This window comes from Phocoena sinus, chromosome 12 (genome assembly GCF_008692025.1).
Source record: "Phocoena sinus isolate mPhoSin1 chromosome 12, mPhoSin1.pri, whole genome shotgun sequence".
Classification (NCBI taxonomy): Eukaryota; Metazoa; Chordata; class Mammalia; order Artiodactyla; family Phocoenidae; genus Phocoena; species Phocoena sinus.
In genome coordinates, this window is record NC_045774.1 from 80500991 (window position 1) to 80521770 (window position 20780).

Genomic DNA, 20780 nt, shown 5'->3' on the forward strand with positions numbered 1-20780 from the left:
CGGTAGGTACTAGCATCCTCTTTTTATAGAGGAGGGAGCTGAAGCTTAGAGGCCAAAAAACTTGCCCAGAGACACACATTCGGTAAGTGATAGATGCAAGACTTGGACCCAGGTCCGTTTGTCTCTGAAGTCCCGGTGTTCTTCACAGGTTCTTTGGGGGCCTCAGTGAATACCCCAGATAGATCTTGCTCTCTGTTCCTATCTGTGGAGGAGCAAACTCTCCTCACCTTCTTTTCTAGGGCAATCATCGAAAACACCCACCCACCATGGTCTCCTTCCACTGGCCGACTCCCACAGTTCCTACCCAACCAGGTGAGACCCTCTCTACTCTGAGTAGCTCTCTGGTCTGCTGTCCTTATCCACTCCCCCAGTCTGGGTTCCTCCTGACTGCTCAAAAGCACCCGAGGCTTACCTGATTCCAGCACTCACGCCCCCCTGGAGGCATCTGCTTACTGTTTGTGTCCCTTCTCCCTACCTCTCCAGGGCTCTGCCACAGACACCATGTAACAGTGATTGTTTTTTGTCCCCTCAGTGTCTAGCTAAGCATCTGGCACACAGTAGATGCTCAATTAATGTTTTTTGTTTGTTTGTGGCTGTGCAGAGCTTGCGGGATTTTAGTTCTCCGATGAGGGATCGAACGTGGGCCACAGCAGTGAAAGTGCCGAGTGCTAAGTACTGGACTGCCAGAGAATTCCCTCAATTAATGTCTGATGGATGGATGAATAAATACTGACCTCTGAGGTCCTATACAATTAGCATATCATACTGAACGCCATAATTTGAAAGTCTCTGCCATTTATGGAACACACACACACACGCACGCACGCACGCACAAGCACAGTCACACAGTCACATGTATTGGTGAATCTATAGTTCTAATACTTAACAAGAAATGGATTAAAGTACTCATTATTAGGATGAATAATGACAATTGGTAGAGTAAACTTCTCTAAACAGATTTTTCTTGCTTTTTGAAAGAGCTAACAATTATTTTCTAAGTATAAAGAGCACTATCGTTTGTAAAAATGGTCTGCAGCTTCAGGTACATTATTTCATTTAATCGTATGATCAGTTCTGTAAAATAGGTGTTATTAGATATTTTACAGTAGGATAATGAGCTCAAGGGTGATTCTTTCCAAGATTACACAGCTAATAAATAAAATTGCTGGGAACAGCCTCCAGCTCTTCTCTTAATCCAGTGTTCTTTCCATGTTATCTATGAAGACATAGAAATACTAAAAACGAATATTGCCTATAAAATGTGGATTCACAAAAAGTAGTGAGGGAAGATTATTTATCCTTTCTTTCATACCAAATGAGAAATCATATATCCTGGTAGGCATTGTACTTGGAATCATGAGAGCAGTAGCAGAAATATCCTTAGTTTCCTTAATTTTCCTGGAATATTTTTTACACTTTCTCTAAACCGCTAATAAGAGAGTAACAGGGCTTCCCTGGTGGCGCAGTGGTTGAGAGTCCGCCTGCCGATGCAGGGGACACGGGTTCGTGCCCCGGTCCGGGAAGATCCCACATGCCGCGGAGCGGCTGAGCCCGTGAGCCCGTGAGCCCGTGAGCCCGTGAGCCATAGCCGCTGAGCCTGCGCGTCCGGAGCCTGTGCCCCTCAACGGGAGAGGTCACAGCAGTGAGAGGCCCGTGTACCGCAAAAAAAAAAAAGAGTAACATTTCACTATATAACTTCTGTACAATTTTTTACTATGTACCTATTTCAAAATTTTTACAAATAAAAAGATACCAATGAGTTTTTCTCTACTGAATCAAGTTAGCGTTACAAGGCATACCAACTGAGGGAGGGTGTTCTCCAAAAAGCCTGTAGAAATGCGATAATTGAATGCCCGTGGCGATACCGTTTCACGTCATTTCGTATTAGGTGAACAGAGTTGTGAGGTAGGTACTAAGTAAGAGTAATGAGCAGACCCCTGTAACAGATGCCTTGAAAAGCCAAGAATGCTGCCTATCACAGATCTGTAAGCAGCAGATCAAGGACTGAGTCCCTCGACCTAATTACCACTGCTATTTTCATTAGACTGGGCTGCCTAGACCTGCTGGTAAAAGTTTGGACTAGCTCTCCTGTCGGACCATGTGGGTTTCAACGCTGCTCTGCTGGGCCCCAGTGTTCTCACAGAAAAGATCTCCAATATGTATTCAGTGAAAAAAAGCAAGGTGTATTTCACCACTTTTGTGGGAAAAAGAGTGAAACTTTAAAAAAGAATTTATGTCTGCATTTGCTTATTACACATAAACTATCAGTTGCCTACGGGCTCTCCATCTGTAAAATGTGGGTGCCGGGATTACATTAACTATTGCAAATATTAGAACAGTGCCTGGCACACTGAAGTACCATTTTACTTGGATTCTCAATCCAAATAATTCCCTGGCAAAATCATGTTCTAAAATACCCTTTTAAAAATCATCTTCAATTGGCAGAGGCAAGATGAAAATGTGGCAAGCCACAGCAAAATGTTAATTACTTAAAGCAGCTCTAAATTAGGCCCAAAGCAGAGAGATCAGCCAATGCTGAAAGATGCTCGGTGAATCACAATTACTGTACAGATACCAAAGCGCTGTTCACCCTTTTACTAAGTAAATTTATTTGGTTATTACCAAGATCTTTTTTTTTCTTCCCCTAAAAGGGGTCGCGAAGATGTTTACTACAATGTATTTTAACAGTTTGCTACTCTAAATGGCACAAGCAACTTTAAGGAAAATCTTAAACAAAATACGACCTTAGATTACGATACCAAAACACATTTACAAGTCTCAACAATGTTACTGTTACCGGTTTAACGTCTAAGTTAGTAAAAAGCACATTGTAACTGCTGTAACGTCATGGGAAAAAAAATGCTCTAGGATTACGTTCCAAACATAGGGCCTGGGGAACCTTTTAGAGGCCACGCCACGGTGACGAAAACCATCCCCCACCCCAAGCCACGTGGGGTTTTCGGCCTCCTCTCTGGCGCTTCCTTCCGCAGTCGGAGGACCAAAGAGAGTGACCTCAAGGACGGGGCGTGGCCGGGGGCGGGGCGACTTCGGCCCCCAGTGAGCTGAGCCCGCCCGCCGCCGCCGCCGCCGCCGCCGCCGCAGCCAGCCCGGCAGGCCCACAGGTGTCCGAGCGCACGCGGAGGAAGGACGGCACGGGCGCGGGCGCGGGGGAAGGACGGCGCGGACTCGGCCCGCAGTGCAGGCTCCGCCGCTGCCGTCTTTCCTCGCCACACGAGTGCGCCCCGAGCCGCGCCGGGCTTCCCTGCGACGCGCGTTCCCGCCGCGCTCCCGTCCCACCGAGAGCACAAATGTGAACATTGCCTGGGGAAAAGGCTTGTGGCCACCGGCTGACCCTAACGCACTGTACGGCTCGAGATCCCTCCAGTCCCCAAGAGTCTCGGCCGTTATCGCAACATGAGTAAGAGCACCCCGTCAGTGGTGCTCAGGAGGTTACTTAAGTACGAATCAAGGAGTGATGTAGAATTTTGCTGTTCCGTAGGTGCTGTTTGGAAAAAGGATTCTCCATAAGGTATTTTAAGTGTATACGCTTATCTGCAGGCAGGGGGCCTTGGGGACAACGTTCAATGAATTGTGTGTATTTTACAGAGATCACTTCTCTCACTTTCTTCTAAACATGGGATGCTTTCCTCTTACCAACATCCGTTTTCATTTTGACTTTTTCTTTCTTAGGGTAGGTGTTAACTACAATTCTGGATTTCATGTCGAACTTTGAAATATTCAAATCTTGGTTTCTTTGGGTTTTGCTTCTTTCCCTCCTGTCACTAAATAACTGGTTCAGTTTTCAAAATGTTGCCAGTCCTGTTAGTATTATCTCCAATAATGTACAAACCTAAACCATTTGAGGTGTATGGAAAGAAAGCATATGGTAAAGAAGCATGGAAAATAATAAAACCAGTGTGGCACCCTATGCAGTTAATATTACTGTGATATACAGATTTGGCTGATTGTGGGAATCTAGTTCCAAGAGATTAGCCACTAATTAATATTTCAAAGTTAGTAAGAGATGAGGTAATTTGCATTGTTCTATTGCTAGTGATTGATTTTCACTGGTACTTCTTACATCTTTATCTTACTACAAACATGGACTTGCATATCAAGATGATCTCATTCCACATGTGTATGACTGGGTAAGGGCACTAGGAAAATGCATTGTGAAAAAAGAATTTGTGAAAGGAGAAAAGCTAGAAATATAGACCTTATAGAAAAGGCTTGGACTTCCCTGGTGGCGCAGTGGTTGAGAATCTGCCTGCCAGTGCGGGAGACACTGGTTCGAGCCCCGGTCTGGGAAGATTCCACATGCCGTGAAGCAACTAAGCCCATGCACCACAACTACTGAGCCTGCGCTCTAGAGCCCGTGAGCCACAACTACTGAAGCCCGTGCTCTGCTACAAGAGAAGCCACCGCAGTGAGAAGCCTGCGCACCGCAACGAAGAGTAGCCCTCGCTCGCCGCAACTAGAGAAAGCTGCGTGCAGCAACGAAGACCCAACACAGCCAAAAATAAATAAATAAATTTAAAAAGAAAAGGCTTTTGTTGCTAGAAAAAGATTAGTTATATGTATTTCTATGGAAACTTTATACAGCCTAGTTTCTTTCATGAAAACTATCTCAAAACAAGGCTACAAAAAAAAAAAGGCTACAAACTCCTAATGAAGAAAGAAAAACTTAATTTTAGATGTTTGTATCTACAAAGGATGGTAAAACAAGATATAGGAAGGCTATAACAAAAGACTTTCTTTTAAAAAGAAAAAAAGGGCATTTGGGCTGTGAGAAGTGACTGAAAGCTAGGACTGGAAGAAGTATATTCTACAATAAAATGGAAAGTAAGTAAGCACCTTACAAATTTGCCTTTAACTGCTTCCCACTGTTTTATATATTAGTTTTCCTCTTCCAGTTTGATTGTGGGTTCCTGTCCAAAAGGTGGTATTTCTTTTGCACAAGCCACAGTTCTTCACTTAGCCCTGTACACATAGTAGGTTCTCAAATATTTGTTAACAGATTGGCTCAAAAAGTTGCCGTGATGTTCTACACGTGGAAGAAGAGACATAATTATCTACTAATTAAGCTCATTAAAAATAAAGGTTCTTCTTCCTTCAGGAGTATTTCTGAGTCTGTCTGCCCTGATTGCCAAAGCGAAAAGGCCTTATCCAGTCTCACCCTAGATTTATGCCTAAATGCAGTTATAATCAATAGGATGATGGAAAATGAAGCTATTTATTTGAATGGGGTAGGCCATTTTTGAGAAGCAGTGATTCACAGCAAGTGTTGGGGATAGTAAACTGGCTGGATAAGCTTGCTGATGCTTGTGGATCTTTGTCTCTACATGAGATCACGTGGAAAGACTGAATTTGAGAAATTCTTTTTAGGTTTTTCATGCTTGCAATCAAATGAGTGTACACTGGAAAAAATGTACCAGGAGAGTAGACACACACTCAGGGTCTCGTTAATGTAATAACACTAGAGTTAGAAGTAAAGCAAACTGTAGCACTGAAGTCTATTCTAAACTGAAAAACTGGACGTCTGATGTACCACATGGTATGAATGTGTGATACGAACTTCGAATAAAAGCTTTGGACGGAGAAAGCCAAGAGAACAGCCCAGGAGCATATTCGGCGGGCTCTTGGTCTCGGAACTGAACCACTCGCGGATTCCCGGGCCAAAGACGGGCCTTGAACTCCTCTCCAGCCGAAAGGGGCGCGGAGGGCAGGGGCGGGGGAGAAGCCAGATCCGGCAGAGAAAGCGGCTCGAGGGGCTGGCCCCGGACCTGCGAGACGGCAAGTCTGAGGACTGGAGATGAACTGCGGGGTGAAGGAATACTCCAACCTCGGTCCGCCTTTCCAGTTAAACCAGGAACGGTACAGGGAAGATTCTGGACATGCCCGCCGGGGAGCTTCCTCGCCGCTCCACCCCACCCCCAGCTGTGCTGAGAGTAATTCATACAAAAGGAGGACTCGCCTCTGCCCGGGGGAATCCCAGGGACCGTCGATAAACTCCCACGAACCTGGAGCCGAGGGAGCGCTCGTCCCCGCCCCCCCTCCCACACACTCGTCATCCTCTGGGTCAAGAGGAGCATGCGCGAGACACCGTGTGCTCGTCAGTGGGCTGAGCGCACATCGCCCACGGTCCCCGAGAAATGGGGGGGAGGGGACGGCGATCGAATGGTTGCCTGGTGGAGGTGGCGCAGGGTAAACTGGGAAAGTGGTGTCGTGTGCTGGCTCCGCCCTTTTCCCGAGGGTGGGGGAGGACCATATATAAGTGCCGTAGGCCCCGTGAACGTTCTTTTTCGCAACGGGTTTGCCGCCAGGATACAGGTGAGTTCCGGGTGTGGCTTCCGTGGGCCTGGCCTCGGCGGGTGGCCGCGGCCTTTGCGTGCCTTTCTCTCCCGCCGGGCCCTTGGGCCCCCTCCCCGTGTTCTTGAAGCCGAATTTTGGGTGCGGGTAGTGTTCGAGGCCTTGGCGGTTTTTCGAAACCCCTTGGCCTCGTGCTTCGGTGGAGGCCTGGCAGGGACGTTGTGGCCGCTATATGGGGATCTCGCCGCGCCTTCTCGCCTGCCTCGTTCGCCCCCGCTACTTAACTCAAGCGGCCGCGGATTTTTTCCGTTCTGTGCGGTTCAGCCGAGGCCGGCCGGGGTCTGACAGGCTTTTCGGCGCTCGTCGGTTTCGCGGAGGGGGGGGGGGGGGCGGGCGCCGCGAGGCGCGGAGGGCGGCGGGCCCGCCTGGCCGGCGCACATGCCGGCGCAGCCTCGTTGGGGCGAGGCGGGCCCCGCGAGCCGCGGCGGCAGGGAGAGCCGAGCGCCGCCCCGCCCGGCACCAGTTGCGTGCGCGGAAAGATGGCCGCTCCCCGTCCCCGCTGCACGGCCTCAAAATGGAGGACGCAGCGGCCCGGGAGGGAGCGGCGGGTGAGTCACCACACAAAGGCATCGGGCCGATGCCTGACCGGCGCTGCTTCCTGTGATCTCGCGGCGGACGGGCGCTGTCCTGGCACCTCGGTTCCTCGCGGCTCCAGGGGCGCCCTTTCTCGCGATGGGGGAGTGTTTCCCGCCACGTTCGATGGTTGGAGACCAGAGTTGGGTCAGCTTGGCGCCGGTTATAATGCTGCTTGCAGTTGGCATCGTGGCTTCTCCCCGAGTCTCCGGGACAGTGATCTGAAGGGTTTGTTCCGCCCCCAATTTAGGTGTCGTGAAAACCACCGCTAAACCTAAGCAAAAATGGGAAAGGAGAAGACGCACATCAACATCGTTGTCATTGGACACGTAGATTCGGGGAAGTCCACCACTACTGGCCATCTGATCTACAAATGTGGTGGGATCGACAAGAGAACCATTGAAAAGTTCGAGAAGGAGGCTGCTGAGGTAGGTGAAACAGGATGGTGTAAGGAGTTTGTCAGCAAGTACGTTAAGTGGTAATTTTCCAGAAACTGGCCCCTGGTCTAGATCCGACTTGCGCTAGTTAAGGTACGTTGGGGGGTTTGCGGTCAAGTCATGGAACGCGAACTTCAAGAAAAAGGCGGATGCGCCCAGGTTTAGCGATACTAAGTGGAATGCAGCATTTTTTCGGAATAAGTGGGGGGAAGGGATTTCATGCTGGAGTTTGGTCGTGTTTTAGTTACCTAGTAACCATCCTTAATCCTTTCAGATGGGGAAGGGCTCCTTTAAGTATGCCTGGGTCTTGGACAAACTGAAAGCTGAACGTGAGCGTGGTATCACCATTGATATATCGCTATGGAAATTCGAGACTAGCAAGTACTACGTGACCATCATTGATGCCCCAGGACACAGAGACTTCATCAAAAACATGATTACAGGCACATCCCAGGTTTGTAGGATTAAAAACTCCTGAAAATAATTGGGCCTGTCTTCTGCATTGGCAAAGCCGTGAGTTTCTCCATTTGAAGAGCTTTTGTTTAACAGGATGTGGCCTTGTTTTCTTTCAAAGGCTGACTGTGCTGTCCTGATTGTTGCTGCTGGTGTTGGTGAATTTGAAGCAGGTATTTCCAAGAATGGGCAGACCCGTGAGCATGCCCTTCTGGCCTACACTCTGGGTGTGAAACAACTAATTGTTGGAGTTAACAAAATGGATTCCACCGAGCCACCATACAGCCAGAAGAGATACGAGGAAATTGTAAAGGAAGTCAGCACCTACATTAAGAAAATTGGCTACAACCCCGACACGGTAGCATTTGTGCCAATTTCTGGCTGGAATGGTGACAACATGCTGGAGCCAAGTGCTAACGTAAGTGATTTTCAAGAGTTTTAGGATTGTCCTGGAAAGGCGCGTTTGACGGTAGCCTTGACTGTCTTGTGTTTTAGATGCCGTGGTTCAAGGGATGGAAAGTCACCCGCAAAGATGGCAATGCCAGTGGAACCACACTGCTTGAAGCTCTGGATTGCATCTTGCCACCAACTCGCCCAACTGACAAACCCTTGCGTTTGCCTCTCCAGGACGTCTACAAAATTGGTGGTAAGTTGAACATAACGATTAGAACCTGTTTGGGTTGCTATGACGTCTTGTCTTTTCATACGAGGTATTTATTATTTGCTGTAAACATTTTAGGTATTGGCACTGTCCCTGTGGGTCGAGTGGAGACTGGTGTTCTCAAACCTGGCATGGTGGTCACCTTTGCTCCAGTCAATGTGACAACTGAAGTGAAGTCTGTTGAAATGCACCACGAAGCTTTGAGTGAAGCCCTTCCTGGGGACAATGTGGGCTTCAATGTCAAGAACGTGTCTGTCAAAGATGTTCGTCGTGGCAATGTAGCTGGTGACAGCAAAAATGACCCACCGATGGAAGCAGCTGGCTTCACAGCTCAGGTAAACACTGAAGTGACAGGTTTTTATTTACTGCTGTAAATCTTTAAGTGTCTTCAAGACTCACTAAATGGAAGTCTTCTCTCCAGGTGATTATCTTGAACCATCCAGGCCAAATCAGTGCTGGCTATGCACCTGTGCTGGATTGTCACACAGCTCACATTGCCTGCAAGTTTGCTGAGCTGAAGGAGAAGATTGATCGTCGTTCTGGGAAAAAGCTGGAAGACGGCCCCAAATTCTTGAAATCTGGTGATGCTGCCATCGTTGATATGGTTCCTGGCAAACCCATGTGTGTTGAAAGCTTCTCTGACTATCCTCCTCTGGGTAAGGATGCTTTTTTGGTGTAATCAAAAACTTTGCTAAAGGTTTGGGGGGGGGAAGGTGTTTCTAATGGTAATATTTGTTTTAATAGGCCGCTTTGCTGTTCGTGACATGAGACAGACGGTTGCTGTGGGTGTCATCAAAGCCGTGGACAAGAAGGCAGCTGGAGCTGGCAAGGTCACCAAGTCTGCCCAGAAAGCTCAGAGGGCTAAATGAATATTATCCCCAATATCTGCCACCCCGGTCTTAATCAGTGGTGGAAGAACGGTCTCAGAACTGTTTGTCTCAATTGGCCATTTAAGTTTAATAGCAAAAGACTGGTTAATGATAACAATGCATCGTAAAACCTTCAGAAGGAAAGGAGAATGTGTTGTGGACCATTTGTTTTGTGTGTGGCAGTTTTAAGTTATTAGTTTTTAAAATCAGTACTTTTTAATGGAAACAACTTGACCAAAAATCTGTCACAGAATTTGAGACCCATTAAAAAAGTTTAATGAGAAGCCTGTGTTTTCTTTTGGTCAACACTGTAAGTTTCTGTAGTACTATTTAGGTAAGAGTTGTCCATAACCTATTTCTGGTATTAAGTCTGCTGAAAAAATGAATTTTATATTTATGGGTTGGAGCTTCAGGTTTCTTACCCTTGTGTAAGGAGAATTCACCTGTTGAAGTACGTCATAGAAACGCGTTGGTACAACACAGGACAGATAAGCAAAGTAACTGTTATGTAAGTTAGTTTGTAAGAAGGTCAAATTCTATAATATGAAAGTTCATGTTGCATATAAAATTTTGTATGGTTACATAAGTATGAGGAAATGAGTTATATCAGACTTAAGTTCCCAGTTACGGGAAAGTGCATTCACATTTACAATATTCAAGTAATTAACCTAAAATGTGAAGCCTAAGTAGTATTGAGCACTGCCCTGCTAGAGTTATTGTATCCAGATTCTAGGAAAAAATAAAAGATGCTGGAAGCTAAGTGTGTTTCCTGTCACTTAAATAGAAATTCACTTTCTATAGGAATTTTCATCTAATGAGCAAGGTTGGGTAAAGAAGAATTTTGCCACCCTGGAGATTAAAACAGTTTAAAGAGGTATGATGGTAAATACTAAGGTCCGTGTGGGACTGAGTGTAGGAGAAGCTTAAATTCTAGTTTGAAAATGTTTTATGAAGTTAAGTTCCATTTTAAAAACTACTTACTGGAAAGGAACATTGGAAGATTATAATTTGAAAGTCACTGAAATTTGACATTTGGTCAGGGTGAAAATAGCTCTTAACTATAATAATTTGGTAACCTGTAAATTGCAAGGGACTGGTCACAAAGGGGAAAGACTAGGTGGTTGCAGTTAATAGTAATTGATCTAGGGTATAACTGACAACAGTCTGATGTAAATACCTGGTTTTGATATTTGGTGAATCTAAACACTTGTGCATTTGAGGAAACAGTCTAATTCTGTGTTTGATATCTTGGCTTTTAGGATATGAAAGGGAAATTAAGGTAGCTGGAACTGGTGAAATCACCAGATACATATCCTATAGGCTTTTTTGGCTAATAGAAAGCATCCTGTAAGGTGTACACAGGTGAATTAACTGCAATTGGAGCATTTTTTTCTTCAGTTTTCCTGGGTAAAATGCTTTCTCACTTATACATGAGGCCCTTGGTAAGGGCCCTAAATGATTAAAAGATTTTGTCCCCAGCTTGCCCCTTAATGTTTTGACAAGTAATGGTGTTTACTATGAAGATTAGAGGCAAGAATAGGATTTTTAAGCATTGTTGGCTAGTATAAATGGTAGCTGATAGACACCAATCTAACAGCTGTAGGACTTACCAAGGGATTTGACTTCCCCACAATGAAGGTTTCACTGCAGAAAATTGCTTTTCATTAAGTGGAAGAGTTGGAATGGGAGAGTAGGGCAGTTTGCATACTACATGGATTCTAGTCTGTATGTAATTTCTTTGAGCACCACCTACTGGTAACTACAGTTTGAAACATGGATTTCTAGGTTCTGGATAAAGGAGTGTTTTGCTCACTTGAATTTTTTCCACTAATTGCCTTTCCATGTATATGAGCTGATTAACCAGCAGATTTATAAAACAAACTGGTGCTTGACCTTAAACCACATTTTATTTTTTTAAATATTTGGCTGTTCTGGGTCTTAGTTGGGGCATGCAGGATCTTCAGTTGCTGCATGCAGGATCTTTGGTTGTGGCACGTTGCGCCCCCTATGCTGGGAGCGCATGAGTCTCAACCACTGGACCACCAGAGAAGTCCCTAAACCACATTCTACATTGGCCAGCTGTTGAAATAACTGTAAGGACTCTCGGATGGAATCTTGTTGAAATTTGTTGCCAGGAATTCTCGTGTGATTTCAGAATATGGAAAGTGAGAAAGGCATTTTGGTTCAGGAGTTTAACAGATTGCCAGTAATGTGTCTCATTTTCAAAAAAGTATTGTGAATACTCAACCTTTATTCCCAGAATAGTCTAGAATAAGTGAGTTTTGGCTAGGTCAGAACTCAATAATTTTATGCTTATAATTCTCCTACAGTTAATTATTGATAATTTATCTCACATCTCAGATGCATCAAGAACTCAGCTATCTGGATGACACAACTTACTCTGAACTAATCTGTTTCAGTGTGGTAATTTCAAAATGTTTTAACTGGAGACTGATGTGTAAATATTCCCTTGTGGCCCTCAACGGAAATCACCTTAGTTTTTTGAAAATTTGTTTTAAATGTTCTTTTTTAGACAAAAGTGTAAATTGACTACGCCTTACAAATCTTGTTGAAAAGTGTCAATAATAAATTGCCAAATTAGGAGGCTGACTTTGAGGTCTGATGTTAGATGCAGTTTCTGAAGATGCAGCTTTTTCAAGAGCAAGAGCAGTTCATCTGGTTATTTGAGTTCCGTCTGATCTGCCCAACAAAGGCTAACTGCCTAAGTGGTGAAGAGCTCTTGATCAGTAATTTGCAGAATGCGGTGTAAAAATCTTGAATATTATCGGGACAGGACTATGGGTTTTCTTTTTATTAAAATGTATTTACCTTAGTTAACTTTTCCACTGAGTTGAGCACTGAGCTCGAGAAGAAGCTGTTCCTGGCTGTATATTCACAGTTCCTGAAATGGGCAACTCTACAAAAGGGGTGACAACTAATTTCTTGTGTCAAGATGCCCTTTCATGTTACTCATTGATAGATGCTAGATGCTTGTCGTTGTGAAATGCTGCAGAAATAAGTATAGTAAGTTGAGAATTAAAGTTACATTACAGTTAGGAACTGTCTTGAAGGGAGTGAATAGCATGAGTGCTCAATCCTGTGATTGGGGGAGAACATGCACTTTCATGAGACAGAGGGAAGAATAAGATGTATTTTACTTTTTTTTTTGTTTTAATCTTCCTGAAATTTTCCTGATCTGGTTTTACATTTCATGACTTTTTTCACTTCATCGGAGTCCTCTGTTATTTGCCAGCCTCTGGGAACTTCCATGACTAGTTAAGACTACAATTGAAGTTTGACATTGCTTGCTCAGTTGATAGTGGTTTAGAAAACAGAAAACTTTGTTAGGAAATTGCTACATGGCTCCTGAAAGGTCACTAACCTCTGATCCAGTGGAAACCTTGATAAAGGTCATATGGCTTTGTCCTTTTCTAAATAGAAGGTTATGCTGTAGTCCTGCAGTCATCAGAAATGAGTGAAATAAGTAGTGAAACTGTCATTTACCTTGGACAGCCCTCAGCAGGCCCGTGGATCTCTTAAGCGTTTGGAGCTCAGTTTGTGGTCTCCGTGGGAAAGACATCATGACAACAAAGATACTGTTAATGTTACAATAATTACAAGTAAGCAAGAGTATTAGAAAACTGTTAATGTTACAGTAATTACAAGTAAGCAAAGAGTTATTAGGAAACTTAGCAAGAGATTTTTAGAAGTTTTCCCCAGTTTTTTTATTGAGGTAACAACACTAAAATTCACCCTTTTAAAGTATGTAGTTCCGCAAGTTTTGATAAATGCAGTTCACAATCAAGGTATAGAGTACTTCCATCACCCCTCCCCCTCCCCCAAATTCCCCTGTGCCCCTTTGTAGTCAGCCCCTCTTCTCTTCCTCTAGTCTAATCCTTGGTAACCACTGACATATATGCTGTGCCTATAATTTTGTTTTGCAGCCATGTCACATACCTGGATTCATGATGTAGCCTTTTGAGTGGTTTCTTTCATTTAGCATGATGCATTTGAGATTAATCTGTTTGGCATATATCAATAATCTGTTCCTTTTTAATGACTGTAAGTTTGTTTACAGCTGAGGGATGTTGGTTGTTTCCAGTTTTGGATTAATTACGAATAAACTGCTATAAATATGCACATACAGGTTTGTGTGTGACTATAGGTTTTCATTTTACTTGTTTAAATACTTAGGAGTGGGATTGCTTAGTTGTTGGCAAGCATATACCTTACCTTTGTAAGAAACTGCTGAACTGTTTTGTAAAGTGGATGAACTGTTAGTAATAGATTGTGAAATTTTATATTTTATTTTTTTAATTTTATTTTTAAAAATTTTTGGCTGTGTTGGGTCTTCGTTTCTGTGCGAGGGCTTTCTCCAGTTGCGGCAAGCAGGGGCCACTCACTATCGCGGCCTCTCATTGCGGAGCACAGGCTCCAGATGCGCAGTTTCACTAATTGTATCTCACGGGCCTAGTTGCTCCGCGGCATGTGGGATCTTCCCAGACCAGGGCTCGAACCCGTGTCCTGTGCATTGGCAGGCAGATTCTCAACCATTGCGCCACCAGGGAAGCCCCTAAATTTTATTTTGATATTAATTTTTCAAGGAAGAAAGTTAATTTGAGTAAATGAGTGTTACACTGAGATTCTGTAGGACACTTGCGCCTAGTGTTGTGAACAAAATGGACACAGTTCTTGCCCTTTGAGTTTATATAATATATTGGGGGAGCTGGGTACTAATTGAGTTCTGGTGATGCTCTGAAGGGAAAGAGGATACTATGAGGGAGGAGAGTGAAAGGGACATAATTTAGGTTGGCTAGAGACGGTATTTGTCAGAAATAGCTGAGATCTGAAGGATAAGTAGAAGCTACTGAATTAGAGAATGTGAAAACATTGCACTATACTTCTTAGACATCTCCACATATGAGGCTTGCCTTGGCCTCATAACAATTACATAGAATCAGAAAAGTCTAAGAAAACCTAAAAGCCTTTTAATGTAAACTACTCGGACCAACTTTGAATATATTCATTGAAATTTTTGCTTGATTACTTCATCAGTGCATGTGGTTGTCATATTGGAGGGCAGAGACATCTCATTGGATCCTCACAACATTCTTTGTAGGGGCAGATACTATACTCCAATACTATTACAGATGACAGACGGAGGGATGGAGAGGCTCCTAAATCATCCCATTGCTGGATGAAATTTTTACTTGATATTAAACTTGACTGCTGGTAATTAAAAATCATACCTATAAGACCCGAAGCAGCCAAAAAAGAAAAATCACACCTAGGATATTCTGGAATAACTAAACAATGTCATTCCCTTTTCTGTAAGAACCACTAATTTACTTGAGGACACCAGTGAATACTTAGTCACATCTGAGCTAAACACTTGCAGTTCCTACAGCTGTTTCTTTTTTTTTAAATTGTAGTTGAGTTACAACTGTTGTGTTAGTTTCAGGTGTACAGCAAAGTGGTTCAGTTATATCTATTCTTTTTCAGACTCTCTTTCCTCATAGGTTGTTACAAAATATTGAGGTTAGTTCCCTGTGCTGTACAGTAGGTCCTTGTTGGTTATCTGTTTGTTTCTTTTTGTTTTTGGCCTCACCACGCAGCATGCGGGATCTTAACTCCCTGACGAGGGATTGAACCTGCACGGCCCCTGCAGTGGAAGCGCGGGGGAAGGAAGTCCCTGGGTATCTATTTTTCTTTTTTTTGTATGATCCCACTTATATGAAATGTCTAGACTAGACAGAGCCATAGAGAAAGCAGTGATTAAAAATGTTCTAAAATTTAGTGATGGTTAACACAACTGTGGATGTACTCAAAAACATTGACTTGTATACTTTAAAGAGGTGAACGTTGGGCTTCCATAGTGGCGCAGTGGTTAAGAATCTGCCTGCCAATGCAGGGGACACGGGTTCGAGCCAGAGATCCCACATGCTGCAGAGCAGCTAAGCCTGTGCACCACAACTACTGAGCCCACGAGCCACAACTACTGAGCCCATGTGCCTAGAGCCTGTGCTCTACAACAAGAGACGCCACCATAATGAGAAGCCCACACACCACAACAAAGAGTAGCCCCTGCTTGCCGCAACTAGAGAAAGCCCGTGTGCAGTGACGAAGACCCAATGCAGCCAAAAAAATTTTTTTAAAGAGGTGAATGTTATAGTATATAAATTATATCTCAAAAAAGCCTCTTTAAAAATGTCAGGGATCAGGAGAGCCCTGTGTCCTGTGAGCAAGTGTCTGTCCACCATGGGTTGATTCTGCCGTCTTGTCTTTGATCAACACACTATAAAAGGCTGTTGCTACAAAATGTTGAAGTCTTTCCTGGCTGTGGTAGAGACCTCTCTGTGCACAGTCGGGAGGCCTCAATTTCCCTGAATAGGCTGATATTGGTGGGGAAGTGCGGTTGTGTGTATGGGAATATGGCTTGTGAACAGAAGTGACTTGGAGTAGCATCACTTGTGTAGCAGGCCCTGGCTGGCTTCAGGTGTGTGTGAGCGGGGACAGGATGGAAGGTGTCCCAGTTTTCTATGCTAAATGCCTCTTACCCCAAGAATTATCATCTCTCATGGTTCGGGGAGTCCCCTGGGCTCAGCTAGAGCAGTTCTTGCTCAGGATTTCTCAGTTGCAGTCCGACCATGATAGGGCCTGGAGCTATCTAGAAGGCTTTCTCACACATTTGTCTGGCAATCGATGCTGGCTGGGACCTCAGCTGGAACTGTCAGCTGGAACACCTACCCCTGACCGTTCCGTGTAGCCTGGGCTTTGTAGCATGGCAGCTAGGTTCCAAGAGTGAGTATCCCAAGGGAACCAGGTAGAAGCCTTATTACCATTTATAGGACTCAGCTTTGGAATTCATATAATGTCACTGTAGTCACTGGCTCATGCCATAGACCCCCAACTCTAGGTGAGAGGAGTGTCACCATCATGTTGTAGTAAGAGCATGTGGGAGGGGAGATGTTATGGTGACCATGTTTGGAAAATACCTTATTTTTTATGTAAAAGTGTGTGTATGTTAACACCAAATTCCTAACTTATCCCCCTACCTCCTACCCCTGTGGTAACCATATGCTTGTTTTCTATCTGTGGGTCTTATTTCTGTTTTGTACATAGATTCATTGGTATCATTTTTTTTTAGGTTCCACATATGAGGGATATCATACTTGTCTTTGATTTACATGATAATCTCTAGGTCCATCCATGTTGCTGCAAATGGCTTTTTTTTTTTTTTTTAAATGTCTGAGTAGTAGTCCATTGTGTATATATACCGTTATTTTCTTTATCCAGTCATCTGAAGGACATTTAGGTTGCTTCCATGTCTTGGCTGTTGTAAGTAGTGCTGTTATGAACATAGGGGTGCATATATCTTTTTGGATTACAATTCCCTCCAGATATATGCGCAGTAGTGGGATTGCTGGGTCATATGACAACTCTGTTTTTAGTTTTTTGAGGAACCTCCATACTGTTCTTCATAGTGGCTGTATCAATTTACATTCCCACCAGCAGTGCAAGAGGGTTCCCTTTTCTCCACACCCTCTCCAACATTTGTCGTTTGTAGATTTTTTGATGCTGCCCATTCTAACTGGTGTGAGGTGACACCTCATTGTAGTTTTGATTTGCATTTCTCTAATAATTAGTGATGTTGAGCAGCTTTTCATGTGCCTCTTGGCCATCTGTATGTCTTCTTTGGAAAAATGTCTATTTAGGTCTTCTGCCTATTTTTGGATTGGGTTGTTTCTTTAATATTGAGCTGCATGAGCTGTTTATATATTTTGGAGATTAATCCTTTGTCCGTTGATTCGTTTGCAAATATTTTCTCTGATTCTGAGGGTTGTCTTTTCGTCTTGTTTATGGTTTCCTTTGCTGTGCAAAAGCTTTTAAGTTTCATTAGGTCCCATTTGTTTGTTTACATTTCCATTACTCTAGGAGGTGGATCAAAAAAGATCTTGCTGTGATTTATGTCAAAGAGTGTTCTTCCTATGTTTTCCTCTAAGAGTTTTATAGTGTCTGGTCTTACATTTAGGTCTCGAACCCATTTTGAGTTGATTTTTGTGTATGGTGTTAGGGAGTGTAACACCCTAATTTCATTCTTTTACATGTAGCTGTCCAGTTTTCCCAGCGCCACTTATTGAAGAGACTGTCTTTTCTCCATTGTATATCCTTGCCTCCTTTGTCATAGATTAATTGACCATATGTGCGTGGGTTTATCTCTGGGCTTTCTATGTTGTTCCATTGATCTGTGTTTCTGTTTTTGTGCCACTACCATATTATCTTGATTACTGTAGCTTTGTAGTATAACCTGAAGTCAGGGAGTCTGATTCCTCCAGCTCCGTTTTGTTCCCTCAAGACTGCTTTGGCTATTTGAGGTCATTTGTGTCTCCATACAAATTTTAAGATTTTTTTGTTCTAGTTCTGTAAAAAATGCCATTGGTAATTTGATAGGGATTGCATTGAATCTGTACATTGCTTTGGGTAGTACAGTCATTTTCACAATATTGATTCTTCCAATCCGAGAACATGGTATATCTCTCCATCTGTTGGTATCATCTTTAATTTCTTTCATCAGTGTCTTATAGTTTTCTGCATACAGGTCTTTTGTCTCCCTAGGTGGGTTTATACCTAGGTATTTTATTCTTTTTGTTGCAATGGTAAATGGGAGTGTTTCCTTAATTTCTCTTTCAGATTTTTCATCATTAGTGTATAGGAATGCAAGAGATTTCTGTGCATTAATTTTGTATCCTTGAACTTTACCAAATTCATTGATGAGCTCTAGTAGTTTTCTGGTGGCATCTTTAGGATTCTCTATGTAGAGGATCATGTCATCTGCAAACAGAGACAGCATTACTTCTTTTCCAGTTTGTATTCCTTTTATTTCTTTTTTCTCTGATTGCTGTGGTTAGGAAACTATGTTGAATAGGTTGAATATTCAGCTATGTTGAATAATAGTGGTGAGAGTGGACATCCTTGTCTTGTTCTTGATCTTAGAGGAAATGCTTTCAGTTTTTCACCATTAAGAATAATGTTTGCTGTGGGTTTGTCATATATGGCCTTTATTATGTTGAGGTAGGTACCCTCTATGCCCACTTTCTGGAGAGCTTTAATCATAAATGGGTGTTGAATTTTGTCAAAAGCTTTTTCTGCATCTATTGAGATGATCATATGGTTTTTATTCTTCAACTTGTTAATATGGTGTATCACATTGATTTGCATATATTGAAGAATCCTTGCATCCCTGGGATAATTCCCACTTGATCATAGTGTATGATCCTTTTTTTTTTTTTTTTTTTTTTTTATGCGTTACGCGGGCCTCTCACTGCTGCGGCCTCTCCCGTTGCGGAGGACAGGCTCCGGACGCGCAGGCTCAGCGGCCATGGCTCACGGGCCCAGCCGCTCCGCGGCACGTGGGATCCTCCCGGACCGGGGCACGAACCCGCGTCCCCTGCATCGGCAGGCGGACTCCCAACCACTGCGCCACCAGGGAAGCCCAGTGTATGATCCTTTTAATGTGTTGCTGGATTCTGTTTGCTAGTATTTTGTTGAGGATTTTTGCATCTATATTCATGAGTGATATTGGTCTGTAATTTTCTTTTTTTGTAGTATCTTTGTCTGGTTTTGGTATCAGGGGGTGATGGTGGCTTCATAGAATGAGTTTGGGAGTGTTCCTTCCTCTGCAATTTTTGGGAAGAGTTTGAGAAGGATGGGTGTTAGCTCTTCTCTAAATGTTTGATAGAATTCACCTGTGAAGCCATCTGGTCCAGGACTTTTGTTTGTTGGAAGATTTTTTTTTTTTTTTTTTTTTTGCGGTACGCGGGCCTCTCACTGTTGTGGCCTCTCCCGTTGCGGAGCACAGGCTCCGGACGCGCAGGCTCAGCGGCCATGGCTCACGGGCCCAGCCGCTCCGCGGCATGTGGGATCCTCCCGGACCGGGGCATGAACCCGTGTCCCCTGCATCGGCAGGTGGACTCTCAACCACTGTGCCACCAGGGAAGCCCCTGTTGGAAGATTTTTAATCACAATTTCAATTTCATTACATGTGATTGGTCTATTCATATTTTCTGTTTCTTCCTGGCTCAGTCTTGGAAGGTTATACCTTTCTAAGAATTTGTCCATTTCTTCCAGGTTGTCCAATTTATTGGCATAGAGTTGCTTGTAGTAGTCTCTTAGGATGCTTTGTATTTCTGCAGTGTCTGTTGTAACTTCTCCTTTTTCATTTCTAATTTTATTGATTTGAGTCTTCTCCCTCTTTTACTTGATGAGTCTGCCTAATGGTTTATCAATTTTGTTTATCTTCTCAAAGAACCAGCTTTTAGTTTTATTGATCCTTGCTGTTGTTTTCTTTGTTTCTATTTCATTTATTTCTGTTCTGATCTTTATGATTTCTTTCCTTCTGCTAACTTTGGGTTTTGTTTGTTTTTCTTTCTCTAGTTGCTTAGGTGTAAGATTAGATTGTTTATTTGAGATTTTTCTTGTTTCTTGAGGTAGTCTTGTATAGCTATAAACTTCCCTCTTAGAACTGCTTTTGCTGCATCCCATAGATTTTGAATCATCCTGTTTTCATTGTCATTTGTCTCTAGGTATTTTTTGATTTCCTCTTTGATTTCTTCAGTGATCTCGTTTATTTAGTAACATATTGTTTAGCCTCCATGTGTTTGTGTTTTTTACCTTTTTTTCCCCTGTAAGTCATTTCTAATCTCATAGCATTGTGGTCAGAAAAGATGCTTGATATGATTTGTTTTCTTAAATTTACTGAGGCTTGATTTGTGACCCAAGATGTGATCTATCCTGGAGAATGTTCCATGCGCACTTGAGAAGAAGGTGTAATCTGCTGTTTTTGGATGGAATGTCCTACAAATATCTGTCTGGTCTGTTGTGACATTTAAAGCTTCTGTTTCCTTATTTAGTTTCATTTTGGATGATCTGTCCATTGGTGTAAGTGAGGTGTTCAAGTCCACCACTATTGTGTTACTGTCGATTTCCTCTTTTACAGCTGTTAGCAGTTGCCTTATGTATTGAGTGCTCCTATGTTGGGTGTATATGTATTTATAATTGTTATATCTTCTTCTTGGATTGATCCCTTGATCATTATGTAGTGTCCTTCCTTGTCTCTTGTAACATTCTTTATTTTGAAGGCTATTTTATCTGAGTATTGCTACTCCAGCTTTCTTTTGATTTCCATTTGCATGGAATATCTTTTTCCATCCCCTCACTTTCAGTCTGTGTGTGTCCCTAGGTCTGAGGTGGGTCTCTTGTAGACAGCTTATATATGGGTCTTCTTTTGTATCCATTCAGTAAGCCTGTGTCTTTTGGTTGGAGCACTGAATCCATTCACGTTGAAGGTAGTTATCGATATGTATGTTCCTGTGACCATTTTCTTAATTGTTTTGGGTTTGCTTTTGTAGGTCCTTTTCT

The 20780-nt window shown here is 43.3% G+C and overlaps 1 protein-coding gene across 3 annotated transcripts; it reads left to right on the forward strand.

The window, feature by feature from the left end:
• Positions 1-3089: 3089 nt before the first annotated feature.
• EEF1A1 (eukaryotic translation elongation factor 1 alpha 1) lies at positions 3090-13506 on the forward strand. 3 transcript variants are annotated; one of them, XM_032650722.1, is made up of 8 exons: positions 3090-3529; positions 7193-7370; positions 7654-7833; positions 7954-8250; positions 8328-8478; positions 8572-8828; positions 8915-9149; positions 9238-13506. In XM_032650722.1, exons 2-8 carry the CDS (start codon positions 7227-7229, stop codon positions 9360-9362), a joined length of 1389 nt encoding a protein of 462 aa, XP_032506613.1. In that variant the 5' UTR covers positions 3090-3529; positions 7193-7226; the 3' UTR covers positions 9363-13506. The 3 variants fall into 3 exon arrangements, with proteins under 3 accessions (XP_032506613.1, XP_032506614.1, XP_032506612.1); XM_032650723.1 differs by lacking the exon at positions 3090-3529 and adding an exon at positions 5474-5874; XM_032650721.1 differs by lacking the exon at positions 3090-3529 and adding an exon at positions 6215-6330.
• Positions 13507-20780: the final 7274 nt, after the last annotated feature.